General features: G+C 37.8%; 1 protein-coding gene across 2 annotated transcripts in view; it reads right to left on the bottom strand.

Annotated features, from left to right (window-relative positions):
- LOC138004280 (dyslexia-associated protein KIAA0319-like protein) overlaps nt 1–14,779 on the bottom strand; it is a 40,076-nt gene extending 25,297 nt beyond the window's left edge. Inside the window, exons 1-14 of one of the 2 annotated variants that reach the window (XM_068850753.1) lie at nt 14,448–14,779; nt 14,058–14,357; nt 12,624–12,654; nt 11,682–11,726; nt 10,297–10,688; nt 8,835–9,253; nt 7,413–7,599; nt 4,521–4,559; nt 3,974–4,015; nt 3,488–3,592; nt 3,241–3,338; nt 2,497–2,590; nt 1,343–1,435; nt 255–399 (exon numbers count right to left, since the gene is read on the bottom strand). In XM_068850753.1, the coding sequence (XP_068706854.1) occupies nt 255–399; nt 1,343–1,435; nt 2,497–2,590; nt 3,241–3,338; nt 3,488–3,592; nt 3,974–4,015; nt 4,521–4,559; nt 7,413–7,599; nt 8,835–9,253; nt 10,297–10,688; nt 11,682–11,726; nt 12,624–12,654; nt 14,058–14,357; nt 14,448–14,529 (2,072 nt within the window). In that variant the 5' untranslated portion in view covers nt 14,530–14,779. The remainder of the gene's footprint in view (nt 1–254; nt 400–1,342; nt 1,436–2,496; nt 2,591–3,240; nt 3,339–3,487; nt 3,593–3,973; nt 4,016–4,520; nt 4,560–7,412; nt 7,600–8,834; nt 9,254–10,296; nt 10,689–11,681; nt 11,727–12,623; nt 12,655–14,057; nt 14,358–14,447) is intronic. The other variant, XM_068850754.1, reaches the window with a different exon arrangement.
- Nucleotides 14,780–16,541: the final 1,762 nt, after the last annotated feature.

Genomic DNA, 16,541 nt, shown 5'->3' on the forward strand with positions numbered 1-16,541 from the left:
TTTAAGCTTCCGTTTGAGAAAGAACGCCATACATTCCTTTGTATTATTTTTAAAGCTTTTTACAAATATTATTCATGAATTATATTAGAAAAACGCGTGGTTACCGCCAATTTTCTTGTTGGATTTCGATAACTCTAGTCAAGATCTACATTTCCTGCATAATCATAAACCGGCGCAAAAATATCTTTGAATTAGTAGGCACCGTCCTTAAGCTCACTATTATCTACTCTGAACCAGCTTAACTAGACACATACTTGAATGTGTATATTCCTGGCACTAATGACTTGAGTTGCAGTACAGGGGTATCAACCCCAGAGCTCATCATCTTGTTCTTGTCATTAAGGGGGCCTTTCACCTCTTCCCATTTATACTGAACGATCTTATCGTCGTCTGAACTTTCTACAATACAGAAGCAAACACATTGTTTGCCAGGCTCACCACATTAATGTGCTGTAAACATCATTAACTCAAAATGTGGTATAGGTGACGGTTGAAGGAAGCTTAGTAGTTGAATCGTGGCTCTCTACCTCAGTCCTCGATGACTCCTGCCATAGGCAGTAAAATCGATAACATCAATTCTTAAATCATTAATCACAATGGGGCAATCAGTCTGAACATTTAATAGTTAGCTATCAAAAGACAATAATGCTCACTTGCACATGTTCGAAACTTGATTGTGATGAATGTAGACGTCGTGTTATGTTCGCGTTAGTTTGTACATTTTTCAGGCTTTCTGGTGCAACATGATCTTAGTCACAGCTTGAATGTCTGGCGGAATAATTGGAGTTGTCGAGTATACATGTACGGAACACAAGGAGTTTTATATTTGATTTCACCTACTTTCTTTATGTTTTGCTTTCATTTATCACTGAGTTTAATATGCGTTTGCTACTGGTTTCTTAAGTGACACACAGCACTGTAATTTTTAGTTTCACCATATGCAATATTAATTTTAACAAAAATCCAAGACAATAAATTTGTGGGATCGTGACTCCTCCAATGTTCAATTGCCCTTCAGCATGATGACGTCTGACTAGCTAATTTCACCAGCAAGCCTCAAATTCAAAAATCAAACTTGTAAATTTAGCATGAGCTAAATCCCAAAGGAGTAAACTTGAAAAGAATTTTAAACCCATGTGCAAACAGTATTGCATGTCCATATGATGTAAATAATAATTATTTTCTGCAAACAAAGCTTGGTGGTGAAGATACATGTAGCTATATGTAGTCAGTCATCATCATGCATAAGGCCCATTAATCAATTATATCTAAAAAATATGGTGAGTTGACATATTATAGCCACCAAAAAAATATTGCCATTTGGTGAAAATAAGATACTCACTCGATCCATCAAGAACAACCTCGTTTGTAGGTAGCGTGATTGTTTGTTCTTTTGGTGAGATGTCAGCACGTGGTGGCTTGTTAATCCGAGGAGCTGAAATTAACCAAACCTTTTGTTAACAACTCTACTGATATAAAGCAGAAGGTGGGTGCATGAGGCATCCAGGAGCTTCCACTATTGGCAGCCAGCTCCTCCTGTTAATGGAGACTGCTCTCATGGCTGAGAAATTGTGGCCTGCACCCAGCCATGAGCCACCATGCAGCACAGAAGACAGGGGTGTCTTGAAAACAAAGACCCCTATTAAAGACCCCAAAGACCCTTAGCTAATTACATATGTAAGATTCAAAGAAGAAAAATTTAAAGTAAACCAAAACCCTCAATTTGGCTAACCCTAGGCCTAAAAACTAACTTTAGGCCCAGGGTTAGCCAAATTGAGGGTTTTGGGTTACTTTCTTCGTTTTCAAGTCTTAGGATCTTTATAGGGGTCTTTGTTTTCAAGACATCCCAGAAGACAGGCACCTGTCACACTCATAAAAGCAGTGGAAAAAGGGAGGGGAGGGAAGGAGAAAAACAACTGCTAAAAACGCTCCATGAACACGCTTTTACCACAACCCAACCTACATGTACATGTATGGTATGCTATGGTGTACATCCTACATAACAGGAGAAAAGGGCAGGAAATCATGGTGCATGCACTGACTTAACAGAGCTGGTGACCACAAAGTTCTGGCACATACATGTATAGTATAAAGCACTCCTGATGTTAACTGGATTCAGCTTGTACAGACACTAAATACTATTCTGATACCATTCTTTCAACTATCAACGTTAACCAAAAATGCCGACCGGTGAAACCTTGCAACAGGAGCTGAAACACGATCTCTACATTTCTTTTACAGTAACTCATTACCCTTTACTCCCTTTCCTCCCATCTGACCAAGTTTGATTTTAGACTTTGTTTCGACTGTGAGGAACTGGAACAGGAAGTACCATAAAAACCCACAGATAAGCCAGCCTTACCCGCTAATGTGCGAAGCCAAAAGAAAGAAATCTCCAATTTAGTTCCTGTTTTGTATTCAAACTTCAAGCAGCATGGACTACATATTAAATATCTGTTAGTACTGGGGATATATGAATCATTAAATTTAATTTACCTGGGAGTACTGTAACATTGATGTATGCATATCCATATGCTTGGTTTGACCCTGTTGCTTTCACTTTAAACTGATATATTCCTGTCTGGTCCAGCTGTTGAGAAAAGGAAAAAAATTATTGCGGAATGCAGTTTTGCTAAGGTCAGTTACATGTATTAATTATTTATTATAAAATAAACAAACAAACAGAGAAACAAAGGACCATAGTTGCTTAGATTTGTGTCTTCAATTAAAAAAGGGTGTGCTACATGTATCACGTTTGCATCATTGACTTGTACAGTACGTGCCTAATTGGGCCAAGGAAGACACCCTATTCAAACAACTCCTTAATTTTGAAAATTTGCTGAGGAGGTTTTTTTTAAGGCTTTTTTTCCTTTCATTCAATTTGTTATAAATCTAATCAATGATAATGATTTCAATACATTAGTATTAAGTACTTCCAACAGCTCATCTACATGTAGACTATAAGTTTGTAGATTTGATGGAGCATATTATTACAGAGTACAAAAACAGTACAACTTATTTTCATTTTGTTAAAAATATTTTAACTTAAAACTTTCCAAACAAACTGTTACATTTAGATTGTCTGCTTGATTGTTCATGGGGAATCTTTGAAACATATCTTTATCCATTACAAAAAAAGGACTGTAATTTCCACCACCAAAGGTGAAGCAAGGGGGTGTGTAACAGGTCCGCCTACCGTATAATCCCCTTCAGGGGAGGGGTGTGACAGAAAATAATTACCTGACTTAGTATAACCCGTCTGGAGTCCTGTCCCTCCATGTAACCATGGCTACCTTCAGGAGCAGAGATCTGCTGCCAGTGGTATGAATACGGATTATCTGATCAATAAACAAAACAAACTTATTTTCACCCACAAGTATGAACACAAAATCCTAAATTTAATTATTTTCAGTTGGTAAAATCAACCTTGTACAACCACATTACAGTTACTGCATGTGCAAGGTGATGCAAAAAGATCTAGTAATACCTGATGTTTCCTTGGGCCAAGCACTGGCATACAAGCTCACAGTATTCACAGGTAGGGTTAATACTCTGTCTTCACCAGCAGAAACTTGAAGGGATGGTCGAGGCACTGGCAGACAACAAAATTACACAAAGAATAATGTATAGTGTTTAACAGTAACACACTAGTTGTCTTTCAATAAATGCAATAAACTGACTTTTTTTCTGACAAAACAAAGCATCCCATGTAAATTGCCATTTTGCATGGGGGTTTATTAAGGGCTTTGCACCTGGTAATTGACCACCAGTGCACACTCTTTCTGCACAAGTTAGCCTTGCTGCTTTCATATTTTCTGCTTACTTTATTACAGTATATAAAAAAACATTACAGATGCCGAGCTGACAAATGCTTAATTAAACAATTGGACACCTGTTATTTATTTTTGCATTCTTCTTTTTAAAAATTTCCCTTTTAAGCAAGTTCTGAAAAAGAAAGTTATTTGAAACTCACCTGTTGTTGGAAGTTTTGGTGATGGTTTCTCAGTTGTTATCCCTAAAAAGTAAATATATAATAGCTATGGAAACATATATTAATTAATTAACCAGTACTATTATTACTAGCGTGAAAAAACATTTCATGTACAGTACTTCTTCTCAAGGTTACATACACGCGTGAAAGGAAGAAAATAAGACAGAGAAATAAAATGGAATGAATGGAAATAAATGAAAAAAGATAGAGGAAAGATGAAAAGAGAAGTAAAAATATAATATTAATAACAAGAAAGAAAGGAAAATATAATAAATTATATTTTTATTGAACAGTAATCCAATATAAAACAATCCAAAATATTATTTACTCTGTACTTTTAAATGTTCCAGATACAAATTAAAATACTTATTAAAATAATTCACTACAATGTACTAGCAGTGATGGTCTCTCTTTCGAAAAAATTAATACTTATATTGAATGATACAGGAACATTTTAAGGACTACTGTACATGTAGTCTAAGTTTCATATTGATTTTTGGTGCAATTTGTTCATAAAAAGCCACCTCACCATTTTTTTTATTATATTCAGTTTTATTAGTCACTGGTCCTGCAAATGAAAAACACATTAAAAGATCAATGAATAATGTTCAACACTGTACATGTATACAATTACACTGTATATCATTATTGTATCATTATTGTATCATTATATCTTGTACGCTCGAGCTTTGCCCTGAAACTACATCACAAGAAACGGCATATAGCAAAACAACCGAAAAAGAGACTAGATGTTGAAAGACTGAAAGATCCGGCGCTGCTTGAAGAACTGCAGCTTGCTCTCCGTCAGTCCCTTGCCTTGATACAGTGAGCATCAATCAGCGCTGGAAAGATCATTTTCAAGAACTTCTAAACCGTGATTCTACGGTTGACGAATCTGTTTTCGACAAGATCCCGCAGTTGCCAGTCAATGCTGAGTTAGGAGCAGAACCGACCCTCAGCGAGACAAAGTCATCCATCAAGCAAATGAAAAACGGCAAGGCCCCAAGTGTTGACGGAATTCCAGCAGAGATTTTCAAGTACGGAGGCGACGACCTGGCGTTGCATCTTCATCAACTCATTCTCCTAATCTAGCGAACGGAGGAAATAACCTCGGACCTCCAGGACGCCGACATTGTTAAGATCTTTAAAAAAGGAGACAAAGCTGACTGTGGAAACTACCGTGGCATTTCCCTTCTTGCCACTGCCGGGAAGATTATCGCTCGAATCCTTGCCAACCGTCTAGTTCCGCATGCTGATGGCTTCCTGCCAGAGTCTCAATGTGGCTTCCGCCCAAATAGAGGAACAACTGACATGATCTTCACTGCCCGGCAGTTGCAAGAAAAATGTCGGGAGCAGCGTCAGCCATTATATATGGCTTTTATTGATCTCACAAAAGCGTTCGACTCTATCAATCGAGAAGCGCTATGGAGAATCCTGGCTAAATACGGCTGCCCGGAGAAGTTCATTTCCATCTTGAGACTCCTTCATGACGGCATGTCCGCCAGGGTTCTAGGCGGCACTGGTGGCGAGGCCTTCGAGGTACGGACTGGCGTGAAGCAAGGATGTGTCATCGCACCAACCCTCTTTTCCATCTTCATCTCAGCCATCTTTCACCTGATCCAAGACAGATTACCTGACGGTGTAGAGATCATTTATCGAACGGACGGAGGGCTGTTTAATCTGCGAAGGCTGAAGGCACGGTCAAAGACCTCCACCACTTCACTGATTGAGCTCCAGTATGCGGATGACAACTGCGTCTGCGCCACCTCAGAGCGTCAACTTCAGGCAATTCTGGATGCGTTTACGCTCGCCTACGAGAGCCTCGGTCTCTCGGTGAACGTAAAAAAGACAGAAGTCCTCTTCCAACCTGCCCCAGGCCAGCATCCCTCGCCCTCTCCCATGAGTATCAGCGGGTCCACACTAAAGAATGTCCAGACCTTCCCATATCTTGGCAGTGTCCTCTCAACAAAAGCTGACATCGAGGCGGAGACCCTTCATCGCCTTAAGGCTGCAAGTTGTGCCTTTGGAAGGCTTTGGGAGAGAGTGTTTGCGGAGAGGAGTCTGAGGAAAGACACCAAACTCCATGTGTACAAGACTGTCGTGCTTCCGTCCCTCCTTTATGGCTCGGAGACCTGGACGACCTATAGGAGACACCTTAACGTCCTGGAAAAGTACCATCAGCGCTGCCTGAGACGCATCCTGGGTGTGACCTGGCAGGATCAACGGACAAATTCCAGCGTCCTTGACGAAGCTCAATGCACCAGTATCGAGGCCATGGTAATTGAAAATCAACTGCGTTGGACTGGTCATGTTGTCAGGTTGATGGACTCGCGCCTCCCCAAGCAGATCCTCTTCGGAGAGTTGGGTTCTGGCACCAGAGCACAAGGGGGGCAGCGGAAGCGTTTCAAGGACAATCTCAAAGCAAATTTTAAGGTGTGCCACATTGGTCTGACTACCTGGGAAGATCTGGCACGTGACAGACCCAGATGGAGACATGCAGTCCGGGAGAGCGTGGCGCTATTTGAGAAAGAGCGGCGTCAGAAAGCGGAGGAAAAACGCCAACGCCGTAAAGAACGTGAAGCTGCCCCTGCTTTGTCGCAGCAGGCCTCCTACATCTGCCCCGCCTGTGGCAAAGCGTGCCACTCTAGAATTGGACTCTTTAGTCACCAACGGGTGCACAAGACTAGAAGTTGAATAGACAATCTTACTCGTTTTCGAGGGATACCATGATGATGATGATGATGATGGATATCATTATTGTAATTTTACTTGTTATTATTTAATAGATAGGAAGGATTAGTTGATGGTTGGATAGGTGGCTAAATCTTATCAGGGACTTTGTATCCTTGGGCTATTGTTTTGACACCTCTTATAACTAATTAGTACTTAAATCAAGTTTCTTTGTTCTAAATCGTTACCTAAATGAACCACTAAAAACACGAATGAACAAATAAATTATTATAAGAGGCTGCCTTTATTTAATAGGCAATAATATTCTGACATGAAAATATTGATTAAATAATATGCCGTTAGATCATACTAAGTTACTTTCACAAGGTACCCCAAGTTATGTTCGAAAAGCGAGCAGCTTTTAATTATTGAGTTTATATCTCGTGTTTTTAGACCCAATAAAACATGTGCTGCGAGTGATTTGAATCAGCAAATAGCTGATTTCAGCTGGCAGTACATGTACATGTACATTGTAAGCTGTGCGGCAAGGTCATACAGGGACCATTATAAGGGCAGCCACTGAGGGGCCAAAAAATGTTTTTGGTTCGACCTTGTTGAGCTGTGTCGTTGCTGTATTTGTGACGATGACAAGCAAGATAGTTATTGCTATTATTATTAATATTTCTTTAGAGCTACAATTAATACCTGCCAGTCTATACATAATTATAGGTTCTTTTATTTTAATACAAACTCGATGTAACTGCAGGGGAGGCTGGCAAAGATGTATTATCGCTGCTCTGGGCCAGGTTCACTTCGCTTTCTGCTTCAGTGGAGACATTTAACACGATTGGCAAGTTAGGAAAACTTGTTGAACCATGTTGTACTGGGGATACAGTTGAAACTGAGGCAGCTGGCGATGGGAGAACATGCAGAATATCCTACAGAAAGGAAAAACGAAAGGTATGTTTCAACTACTTTGAATTGTCTTCAAAATGAATGGAAAATTGCACATAGGTTACAAAGTGGTTAAAACGGCTCCTGTCCAAACAGATTGCAAAACCATTTAAATGGAAATATCAGTCATTCAAATGTATACATTTACATGTAGCTAGTGAAGTCAATAGCAGCTGGCAGCTGCAGTGAGAATAGCTCAAAATGTAGCCTCGGATAAAGACTAAAAACATTATTTTATAACTGTTACTTCAGTTTCAAATTGCAGCCCTTTTCCTTAATAATTAATACATGTAGCTATAATAATAATTGTACAGTACTGTGGCTTCTTCAAAACAAAAGCAGCACTGGATACAATTTGCTGTAGTAAGGGTACTAGACTAAGTTTGAATAGTACATGTACATATTAAACAGTATGATGGTCACAAAATTAGTACAATACAATTTTGCCAATTATTTCAATATTGTTTTGACACCAAGAGTGTCAGTAAAATGTTGCCAAATCTTCCATCAAAGACGTTGGAATTAAGAGTATGCCCTAAAATACTGTACATGTACCACACGTACATGTATCATCTTTTGAGCAATCAAATGTGATTTCGATTTCAGTGTAAGATACAATTATTTTTTTGTCTGGTGTTAACTGTACATACAATGTAAAGCTCATTTAATATTAGTAAGTTGTACCACTCTAATGGACAGAATCCAAAAAAAATATTATTTCATTTACATGTATGTGGTAATTAGACTCACTAGCATCGTTCTAAAGCAACATTTCTTTAAACTACATACATTTTGTCCATGATGCAAACGACGCCAAGTCTGATAAGCACATTAATAACAAAAGAATATTCTCTTGGCTGCCACTCATGAATTTGGTCTATTTAATTTCAGACTTCTTCTCATTATTATATTTTATTATTAATTTTTATTTTCAGTAGTCTACATGACCTAAATGCTAAGCGATTTGTGTCCTGTTTGGCTAAGGTGATGTCCAACTACGTGTAGAAAGCTGTGCTGCCTTATATAATGGACAATGTACAAAAACAAAAAAACAATCAACTTTGTTCTGGCTATAAAATTGCCCTTTAATTAATAATCCATTGACCCCTGGGAAGGAGACTTAACAGATTTTAAAAATGTACTCTGTCTAACAGCAGATGATTTTTACTTGTCAACTGGAGAGCGTTTGAGATGTCAATGGGTGATAAGATTGACATACCTTCATGGAAACATTTCCTTCAACTTGATCACTAGGATTTAAAACTGTATCAGAGCCAACTTCGTTAACAAGACTTGATGTATGGCTCAGCTCAGAGGAAGATGGGTTAATTTCCCCTAAAGACATTTGAAGAAAACTTCCATTATTCAGTGGCTCGTCAGCTTTCACCACTGGCTCCACAGGCAACCCAGCAGCATTGGTGAGTGGCTCTGTTGTTTCAGTTGGACTAAATGAGCTTCTTTTGGAAGATGGTGGCTTTTGTGATGACTGCACCAGCTCGGTCAGAGCTGGTTGAGTTGGATAGTAGTTGTCACTGCTCTGATGCTCAGTGGATGCTTCGAGATGTTTGGAGCTGTCTGTATCTGATTCTCCACTGTTCCTCTCTTGAGATTCTGCCATTGAATCAGGTTTAGAATCTGCTATTGGAAATAAATGTTTGGGACAGTAAAATCTCTGTCAGTGAGAAAATTTAACACCTGTAGAAAGTTATTAATTTCTGCCTCCTATGAGTGACACTTTCAGATTTTTCTCTGTCTCATCCCCACAAAATTCACTATTAAATGGGGAATTTTTGAGGAGTGAAAGAGTTCAGGTGCTACATGTATGGTACAGGTACCGGTAGCTACAAACATCCCTATCCCTTGAAACTCATTTTAAAGGAGTGAGTGGATGCAAGAGTTGTTAAAGCCCCCCCCCCCCCCCCCCCCATTCTTTTAGAAATGCAGAGAGATTAATTAATGTATTTTTATAAAACCCTTTTCCCAGTAATCAAATCCATTTATCTCATTGGAATTGAATGAATGAGTTCCTCAACTTATTTTTTTGCTCAAAAAGATGTTTTCAAAATGCCTTTAACTACAGTAAAAATTCATTTAATGAATAGAGTTTTCCTACATTGTACATTTTAAGTACAGTACTACATATACAAACTTGACTTCAGTTGTCATCTTTGCAATTTTGCTGACAATTCGTCACTTTTTGTAATATTTTGATATCTTCTAAAGTTGAAATAATTATAATTATACTGGATTATGCACACTAAAAACAAATTGCGATTTTGAGACGGCAGTACCACATTATATTGACAGCTAGTCGGGAGAAAATATATTCCGTATCATTGATAAGGATAAATAAAACTGTAAACTAATCAACCCGCGCCTGATCGAACTTTCAATTCTTTCTACCTGTGAAACGTATTTGTTTGCGTACGTCAGCAACCCAATTCAGTGCAACGATGTCAATTTCAACATTAGAACCAATCACAGGCCGCAAAAGTGAGACGGCAATACCACGAAATATTGACGGCTTGCGCATAGGCAAAACTATAAAAAGATCGCGATACAGTGTACTACTGTATGTGACAAGTACATGTACATGTAGGTTTCACATGACAGTTTTTACAGCAATGGTGATAAATTTCTGGGACATGAACCCTTCTTTTCTCCTGAAAATGAATTATTACCTGGAAGTCCCAGAGTCACACATCCTTCTCCTTCTTTCGAACCCTTGAGTGGCAGAACAGTGCAGTTTGGTAGTATGGCACTTAAATAATCAAATTTCCTTGCAACCCTAAAATCTGATTTACAAACATTGCTTTCCAACTTTTCACAGTCCTCCTTACACAGTTTCACTGGTTTTGGTTCACCTGTACTTGAGCAGTAAGGAAATGCAGTGAGGCAAATAGCTTTGAGAGCATATTTTGCACATTGCTCAAGAAGCCGTGGTTTAAGTAAGCTGAAGGGGCTTCTTAGCTTCTCCTCTAGTATTTTGGGACTCTTGTTTAGGTACAAAAGCTTGTTTTTATCTAAGTAGTGGTTGCAGATATGACCATGGTAATGATGGCAACTTGCTTGTCTGGGGATTGAAAACAAAACAAAGTTAAATAGTAAATTCTTTTAACTGTTCCCTATGCATTCACTTTGCACTGCAACCTAACCCTTAACCAATATTAAGTCATGATCATTTTTTTCATTTTTATGACCAGTATGTTTACGTATGTTTACGAAGATGCACTATAAAAGGCATGGTGCCTTAAGTACATACAAATGATTTATCAATGAACTGTGGACGCAACCAAGCTCTGTGACAAATTTGGGCAATCTGTCCATAATACATGTATGTTATAAAAATTAATGTTGTCTGTCGTTCCTTTTTTTAATCCCAAGTCCCTTTTTCTCATGCTAGAAATATCATTAATTTTAGGGGCCCCATCTCTGTGTTGCTGTCTGTTGATCACCATCTTGGATAATTAATCAGTCCTCCTTGAAATGACTTCAAACAAAGGCAGATTGTGAAGTCACCCCTTTTATAGTGCGTTTTCGTGTTTACATGTAAGAAATGATATGGTAAGGAGAAATTTGATGCTGATGAATTTAACAATTTAATGGCTATAAACATCAAGTAAAATATGCCTCAAACCACTTTCCATTAATTACATGTACATACACTGTAAATGTTGTCTTCTAACTACTAAAAGTGCATACTCGACTAACAAGCATAAATTACAGTATGTCTTATAGTGTACAAACAAAGTAAGTCTTGACCCAAATTTTTAAATAATTTTTATTACTTGAAAGAACTATCCCTGAGTCATCATTGAAAAAAAAATAATTTATCATGTCAAAAGGTCTGGATAGTAGCAGCCTGGGATAACGCTATTTTAAGAAACAACACAACACTTTTTAAATTTAACACACACTATATATTCAACTCTGTACTTTGTAATTTAAACTGAAGATGGCAGAAGTTTCTGTCGAAACATGTTTTTAAATTTAAAAAGTGTTGTGTTGTTTCTTAAAATAATTTATCATGTCTTCAAAATAATAATTATTGTTTCTATGACTATACCTTTTCTCTCTAATAAGCATCTTGTCTGCACTATAACCAAAGTTACTATTAAAGAGACAAAAAAATGTTCACTTGGACCAAAATAAGATTTGGAACTCATTTACATATAGAACTAATAGTTATTATCATTACTAGTGATAGCTACAGTGTACATGTACTATCATTAACAAGAAATCTGTAAATTATGAAATATAAATTTGCATTCCCAATCTGCAGGCTCGTCATGAAATTTCCATACACATTATTTCCTGGGAACTTTGTATCTGACTTGAGAAACCAAGTAATAATTAATTATCAAAAATAAATATAACTGTTAGAAGTACAAATAGGTCAGTTCCTGTAATCACTTTGTATTCTGTGTCTAAATTATGCAATTGACCATTTTCACATTCCCCATAATACACTTTGTTTGCCCCCCAAATTTGCATAGACCAAATTGTTTTCAAACTGCATATTCCCAAGAGCATTTGAAAAAATAGTTTATGCAAAATTTGCATAAACTGCAATTGATGAAGGAAAAGTCTAAATATATAACAAAGCACTTAATGCCTGGTCCCTCGTGGAAACTGCATGTAGGTAGTTTTGTTTTCCCTCGATTCCTGATGTTTCTCTTGACTTCGTCTTGGGAAACAAAACTGTTTCCCTAGGGACTGTACATTAAGCATATAAAAATTATTAATGCGGTCTTCTGCAAATGTTGCACTTGTTTCTAACTTCGAGAAATATCAAATTTAGTGTGATATATTCATACACTGTATAGATTAACCCTAAATAAATTTTAAAACGGTCATTCAGTGATTTACTGTCCTTTCTTTTGCGCTTTTAACTGTCACAGACTAAGTGGATTCAGCCACCGACTTAAGAAGGTCAAATTTTCCTTTCAAAAAACTTAATTATAACTGTACAATCAATTATCATACGTTTTTGATGTGAAATACAAACCTTTCTTGCCCCGGTTTCTTTAAAAAATTCCCTGAAAATAAAACAACAAAAAAATTTGTTAATCAGGTTCAGGTGTATTATGATCACAATACACCCACACAAAGAAATCAAAATTAAAAACGTACTGTATTTACAGAGCACCATACCCCACTAAATATCTATATTGTCACTTTACTATTGCTACTGTACCTCTAATTAGTTTTAATTAAAAACTAACTAGAAACAAACTACAGTAAGTACATTTACCAATCCTGTTCTGAGGTAATGATAAAAGTCACGAGCCACTTCAGCCGACTGGCAATTACGGGACTTTGCATGATGTTAGAACATAGATGTAGACGTAAATGCCAGTAGATACTGTATAGACAGACAACAAAATTAATGTTTGTCTGAGATTGTCTCAGACAAATCATGGGCATTTAGTATTGAGAAAGGGAAATATTTAAAATTCCTGTACATGTGGCTCAGAAGAACTACTGTGGGCCATGAATACTGAACTTCCTGGTTGTCAAACAGTCAGAGACGTGCTGACCAAAGTAGTCAGGCCTCTAAGAGTGGCTGACTCAGCAATGCACAATCATACACAGTATAGTCAGTACAAGGTACAATTTCATAATATATGTAAACTGATTTAGCAGTGTCTACAGAACAAATTGGGGACACTGCAAAAACATATGCAGATGTGTAATTTCACAAAGGTGCAATTGATTCATACATAATTATTGTCAGTCCCACAAAAGGATAGCACTGTTGAAAGATGATGAAATGCAAACAGTTGCAGTTGCAAAAATTGCGTTCATAACTGCAAGAATCATAGCATCACTTGACTGTTGAAAGAAGGACAAACTTCCCTAATTAGTTTAGGAAACATTAAATTTCTTTAAATTTCTCGGATTTCTTTTGATTCTAGTTTACGTCTTAATAGGCAAAAGAAATAAATAATTCATTGGTTTATTCAGTCAGGGTCTTTCAAGCATCTAGTTTTGGACTAGGCAAGCATAAAAGGTCGCTTTACCTCAATCCAGCTGTTGGGAGGTGAAGGGGAACAAATAAAAATAGCGAAATATTTAATCAGCTGATTTTTAAAACTTTTAATTTCAAGAATCCCAGTTGAAACTTTGATCGTAAAATCGAATCTTCGATTGCAGGTATCGGAAATGGAAACAATGGAGAATTCCATTATTTTTTTAGCCAGACAAAAGGATGAGGGTTTTTTTATTTCTGACCTTTTGCCTTAGCAAAAGCAGACGGAGAAAAAAAGCAAAGTGAAGTTCGAGCTTCGGACGAAGAATTAACCAAAACCTTGCGTGATTATGCACGTCTACAATTAAATTTGGCTGCAAAAGAATATATTAAACACGCCATGAAAATCAATTATTATGATCTCTTACCTTTTGTTCATCAAGAGAAAACATAAAATTAAAGGTAACTTACTGATGTCACGGACGAAAATTCGTGGCGCTTCAACACTCGATCGCTTTAGTACTTTCTGTGGCATACATGAATCCGCACTCCTACATTGAACAGCGAAGCAACCACCGTTCACATGCAAAGCCAGCTCGCATGAATCACTGCCACAACAAAGTTCTTTGCATGTTCTCATGCTACTAGTTCTTCGTAAGACCGAGAAATTTCCCGCTTTTGCTCCACCCCGAAGCGTTGCACGGTACCATTCGCGGCCATTCTGCATGCAATTCTTCAACTCCAAGTTGTTTGATTTCGAAGCAACAATTCCTACAACAAACATGTAGCACGAGATTTAGTAGAGCGCCAAAAATAGACCATGGATAAGTTGATTATTTATCAGAACACGTCCCCACTGACCTAGAAGAAAAGATAAATACAAAACGGGAAGACTTTTGCCGTGATGACGATCCGAATTAGGTCCGCAAACGCCGGAAGCCATAACTTTTCCAAGGAATGTTATAATTCAACTATTAAAGTCTTGTTCGAATAAGAGAAAAGGACGTTATGTCCTGTCAAAGACGTTGATATAAGCCAGTGTTAGTCGCAAGGCTTCCTTGTTAGTGATAATCATGGTGCAATTTGAGGAGTTAACCTCCTTTCGACCTCACATGTCACGGAAAAGTCAGAAATACTCAACAGAATCACACTTCCTTCACGGAACCGCCGCCATCTTGATAGGAAACTCTGCTGGGGTTTATTGATAACGATGACGTAACGTATACGGGCATCTTCGGAGTTTTCTAGTAAATCATTGGTTGAGACTTTGAAATCAGCTGATGATTATTTTGATTCCTTCTTTATTGCATGCTAAGCGTTAGGCTTTTGTACATTATGCTTTTGTTTCCCCACTAAAATGCTCCACCTTAATGCTCCAATTCTCCCACTAAAATGCTCGATCGTCCCAAAAAAAGTTACTAAAATTCTCGGATAATGCTCATTATACAAACGGTAATTTAAATTAATTTCAAGATTTTTAACATGGTGTTAACTATTAACACTTACAAAAACGTACAAGTGTTGCAAGTAACAACAACTTATACAAGTTCATAAATACAGCCAAAAAAGCACAATCCTCGAAATCATCTACGAGGCTAAGAACAGAGAGTAGTTGACTATCCCTAGAAAGTTGAGTTTCAGTCTTCATTTTCTCTAAGAAAAATAATTTCTTTTTAGTTTCTCGAAAAAAAAAAGTTTTTTTCCGGGAAAATGCCACTAAAATGCTCGAAAAAATGCTAGCATAATATACAAAAGCCTACTAAGCGTTTTACTACTATATTATCTCCCAATGCTTTCAGAAGCTTCTACATGTGCGGAAGGAATCCTTGAAATCTACCCGTAGAAATTTATTTGTGAGACTCGGACTGCATGGTGTTCCCAGTTCAACAAGAAATAGTGATCATTGCAAAGTTTCAATTACTTGAAATGTTTACTTGGAGAAACATAGGGATTTACGGAACAAGAAATACGTTTTTTCGCTCAAAAGTGCTAAGCACCCTGTAAATGTTTCTTCCCAACCTTTTTCCAACATAATCTCTTTGCTAAATTAGCGATTATTGCAATGGAAGAGAGCAAATGCGAAAAAAATCTTAAATCTTATAACCTTACACTAAATTCGTTCTTTAAAAAGCATCATCTTGCCGCTCCATTACGAAATATCAAGACACCACTGGCTCCGGTTGTTCAAAAGGTGGATAACACTATCCACCGGATAAATCACTATTCAGTGGATAGCGCAATTGATTTCGCTATTACTCATCCACTGGATAGTGATTTATTCGGCGGATAGCGCTATCCATCGTTTGAACAACTGGGGCCAGCTGAAAAAAATATTTGTTTCATCTTCCGTAGATCATCCCCGCTGACAGGAGGGAGCCCATTACCCCTCCTCCGGGGAAAAGGGAGGGGGGAGGCCTTAGTGGGTGTTTCAGTCACAATAGAAAATCATAAGAGGCCCATCGATGGTCAGCCATTTATTAAGCCATATACGTATGTGATCTACTTCACGTATATTCTCAATCACACAAGTCACATATGTCAAATTATTATATAACTATTTCCCTGAGCGGACAAGATGAACCAAATCCGATCCCGCGCTGTGATTGGTTACCCGATTTCTCGCTTGGTCCCGCAAGATCAAAGATTTTTTTTTTTTGGTGTTTTATCCCATGTCATAAATCCTTTATTGACTAAGCTCGGTTCGGTCAAGATGGCTGGATATTGGCCATTGAGTGTTTATGGACCTCGACGAACAAATAAACAGGCAAAAAAAGAACTTGGCCAATATCCAGCCATCTTGACCTCATGCTTGGTCAATAACCCACATAGATAGTACTTCTAAAGATAAAAAGACACGGGACAGGGTACAATACGTATGGAAGCTGCCGCTGATCAGTGATGACGTCTTGTGTTTGCTGTTAAGCGTCGGGGTGATTGTACAGTATAACTTCTATG

Source organism: Montipora foliosa, chromosome 5, assembly GCF_036669935.1.
Source record: "Montipora foliosa isolate CH-2021 chromosome 5, ASM3666993v2, whole genome shotgun sequence".
Taxonomy (NCBI): Eukaryota; Metazoa; Cnidaria; class Anthozoa; order Scleractinia; family Acroporidae; genus Montipora; species Montipora foliosa.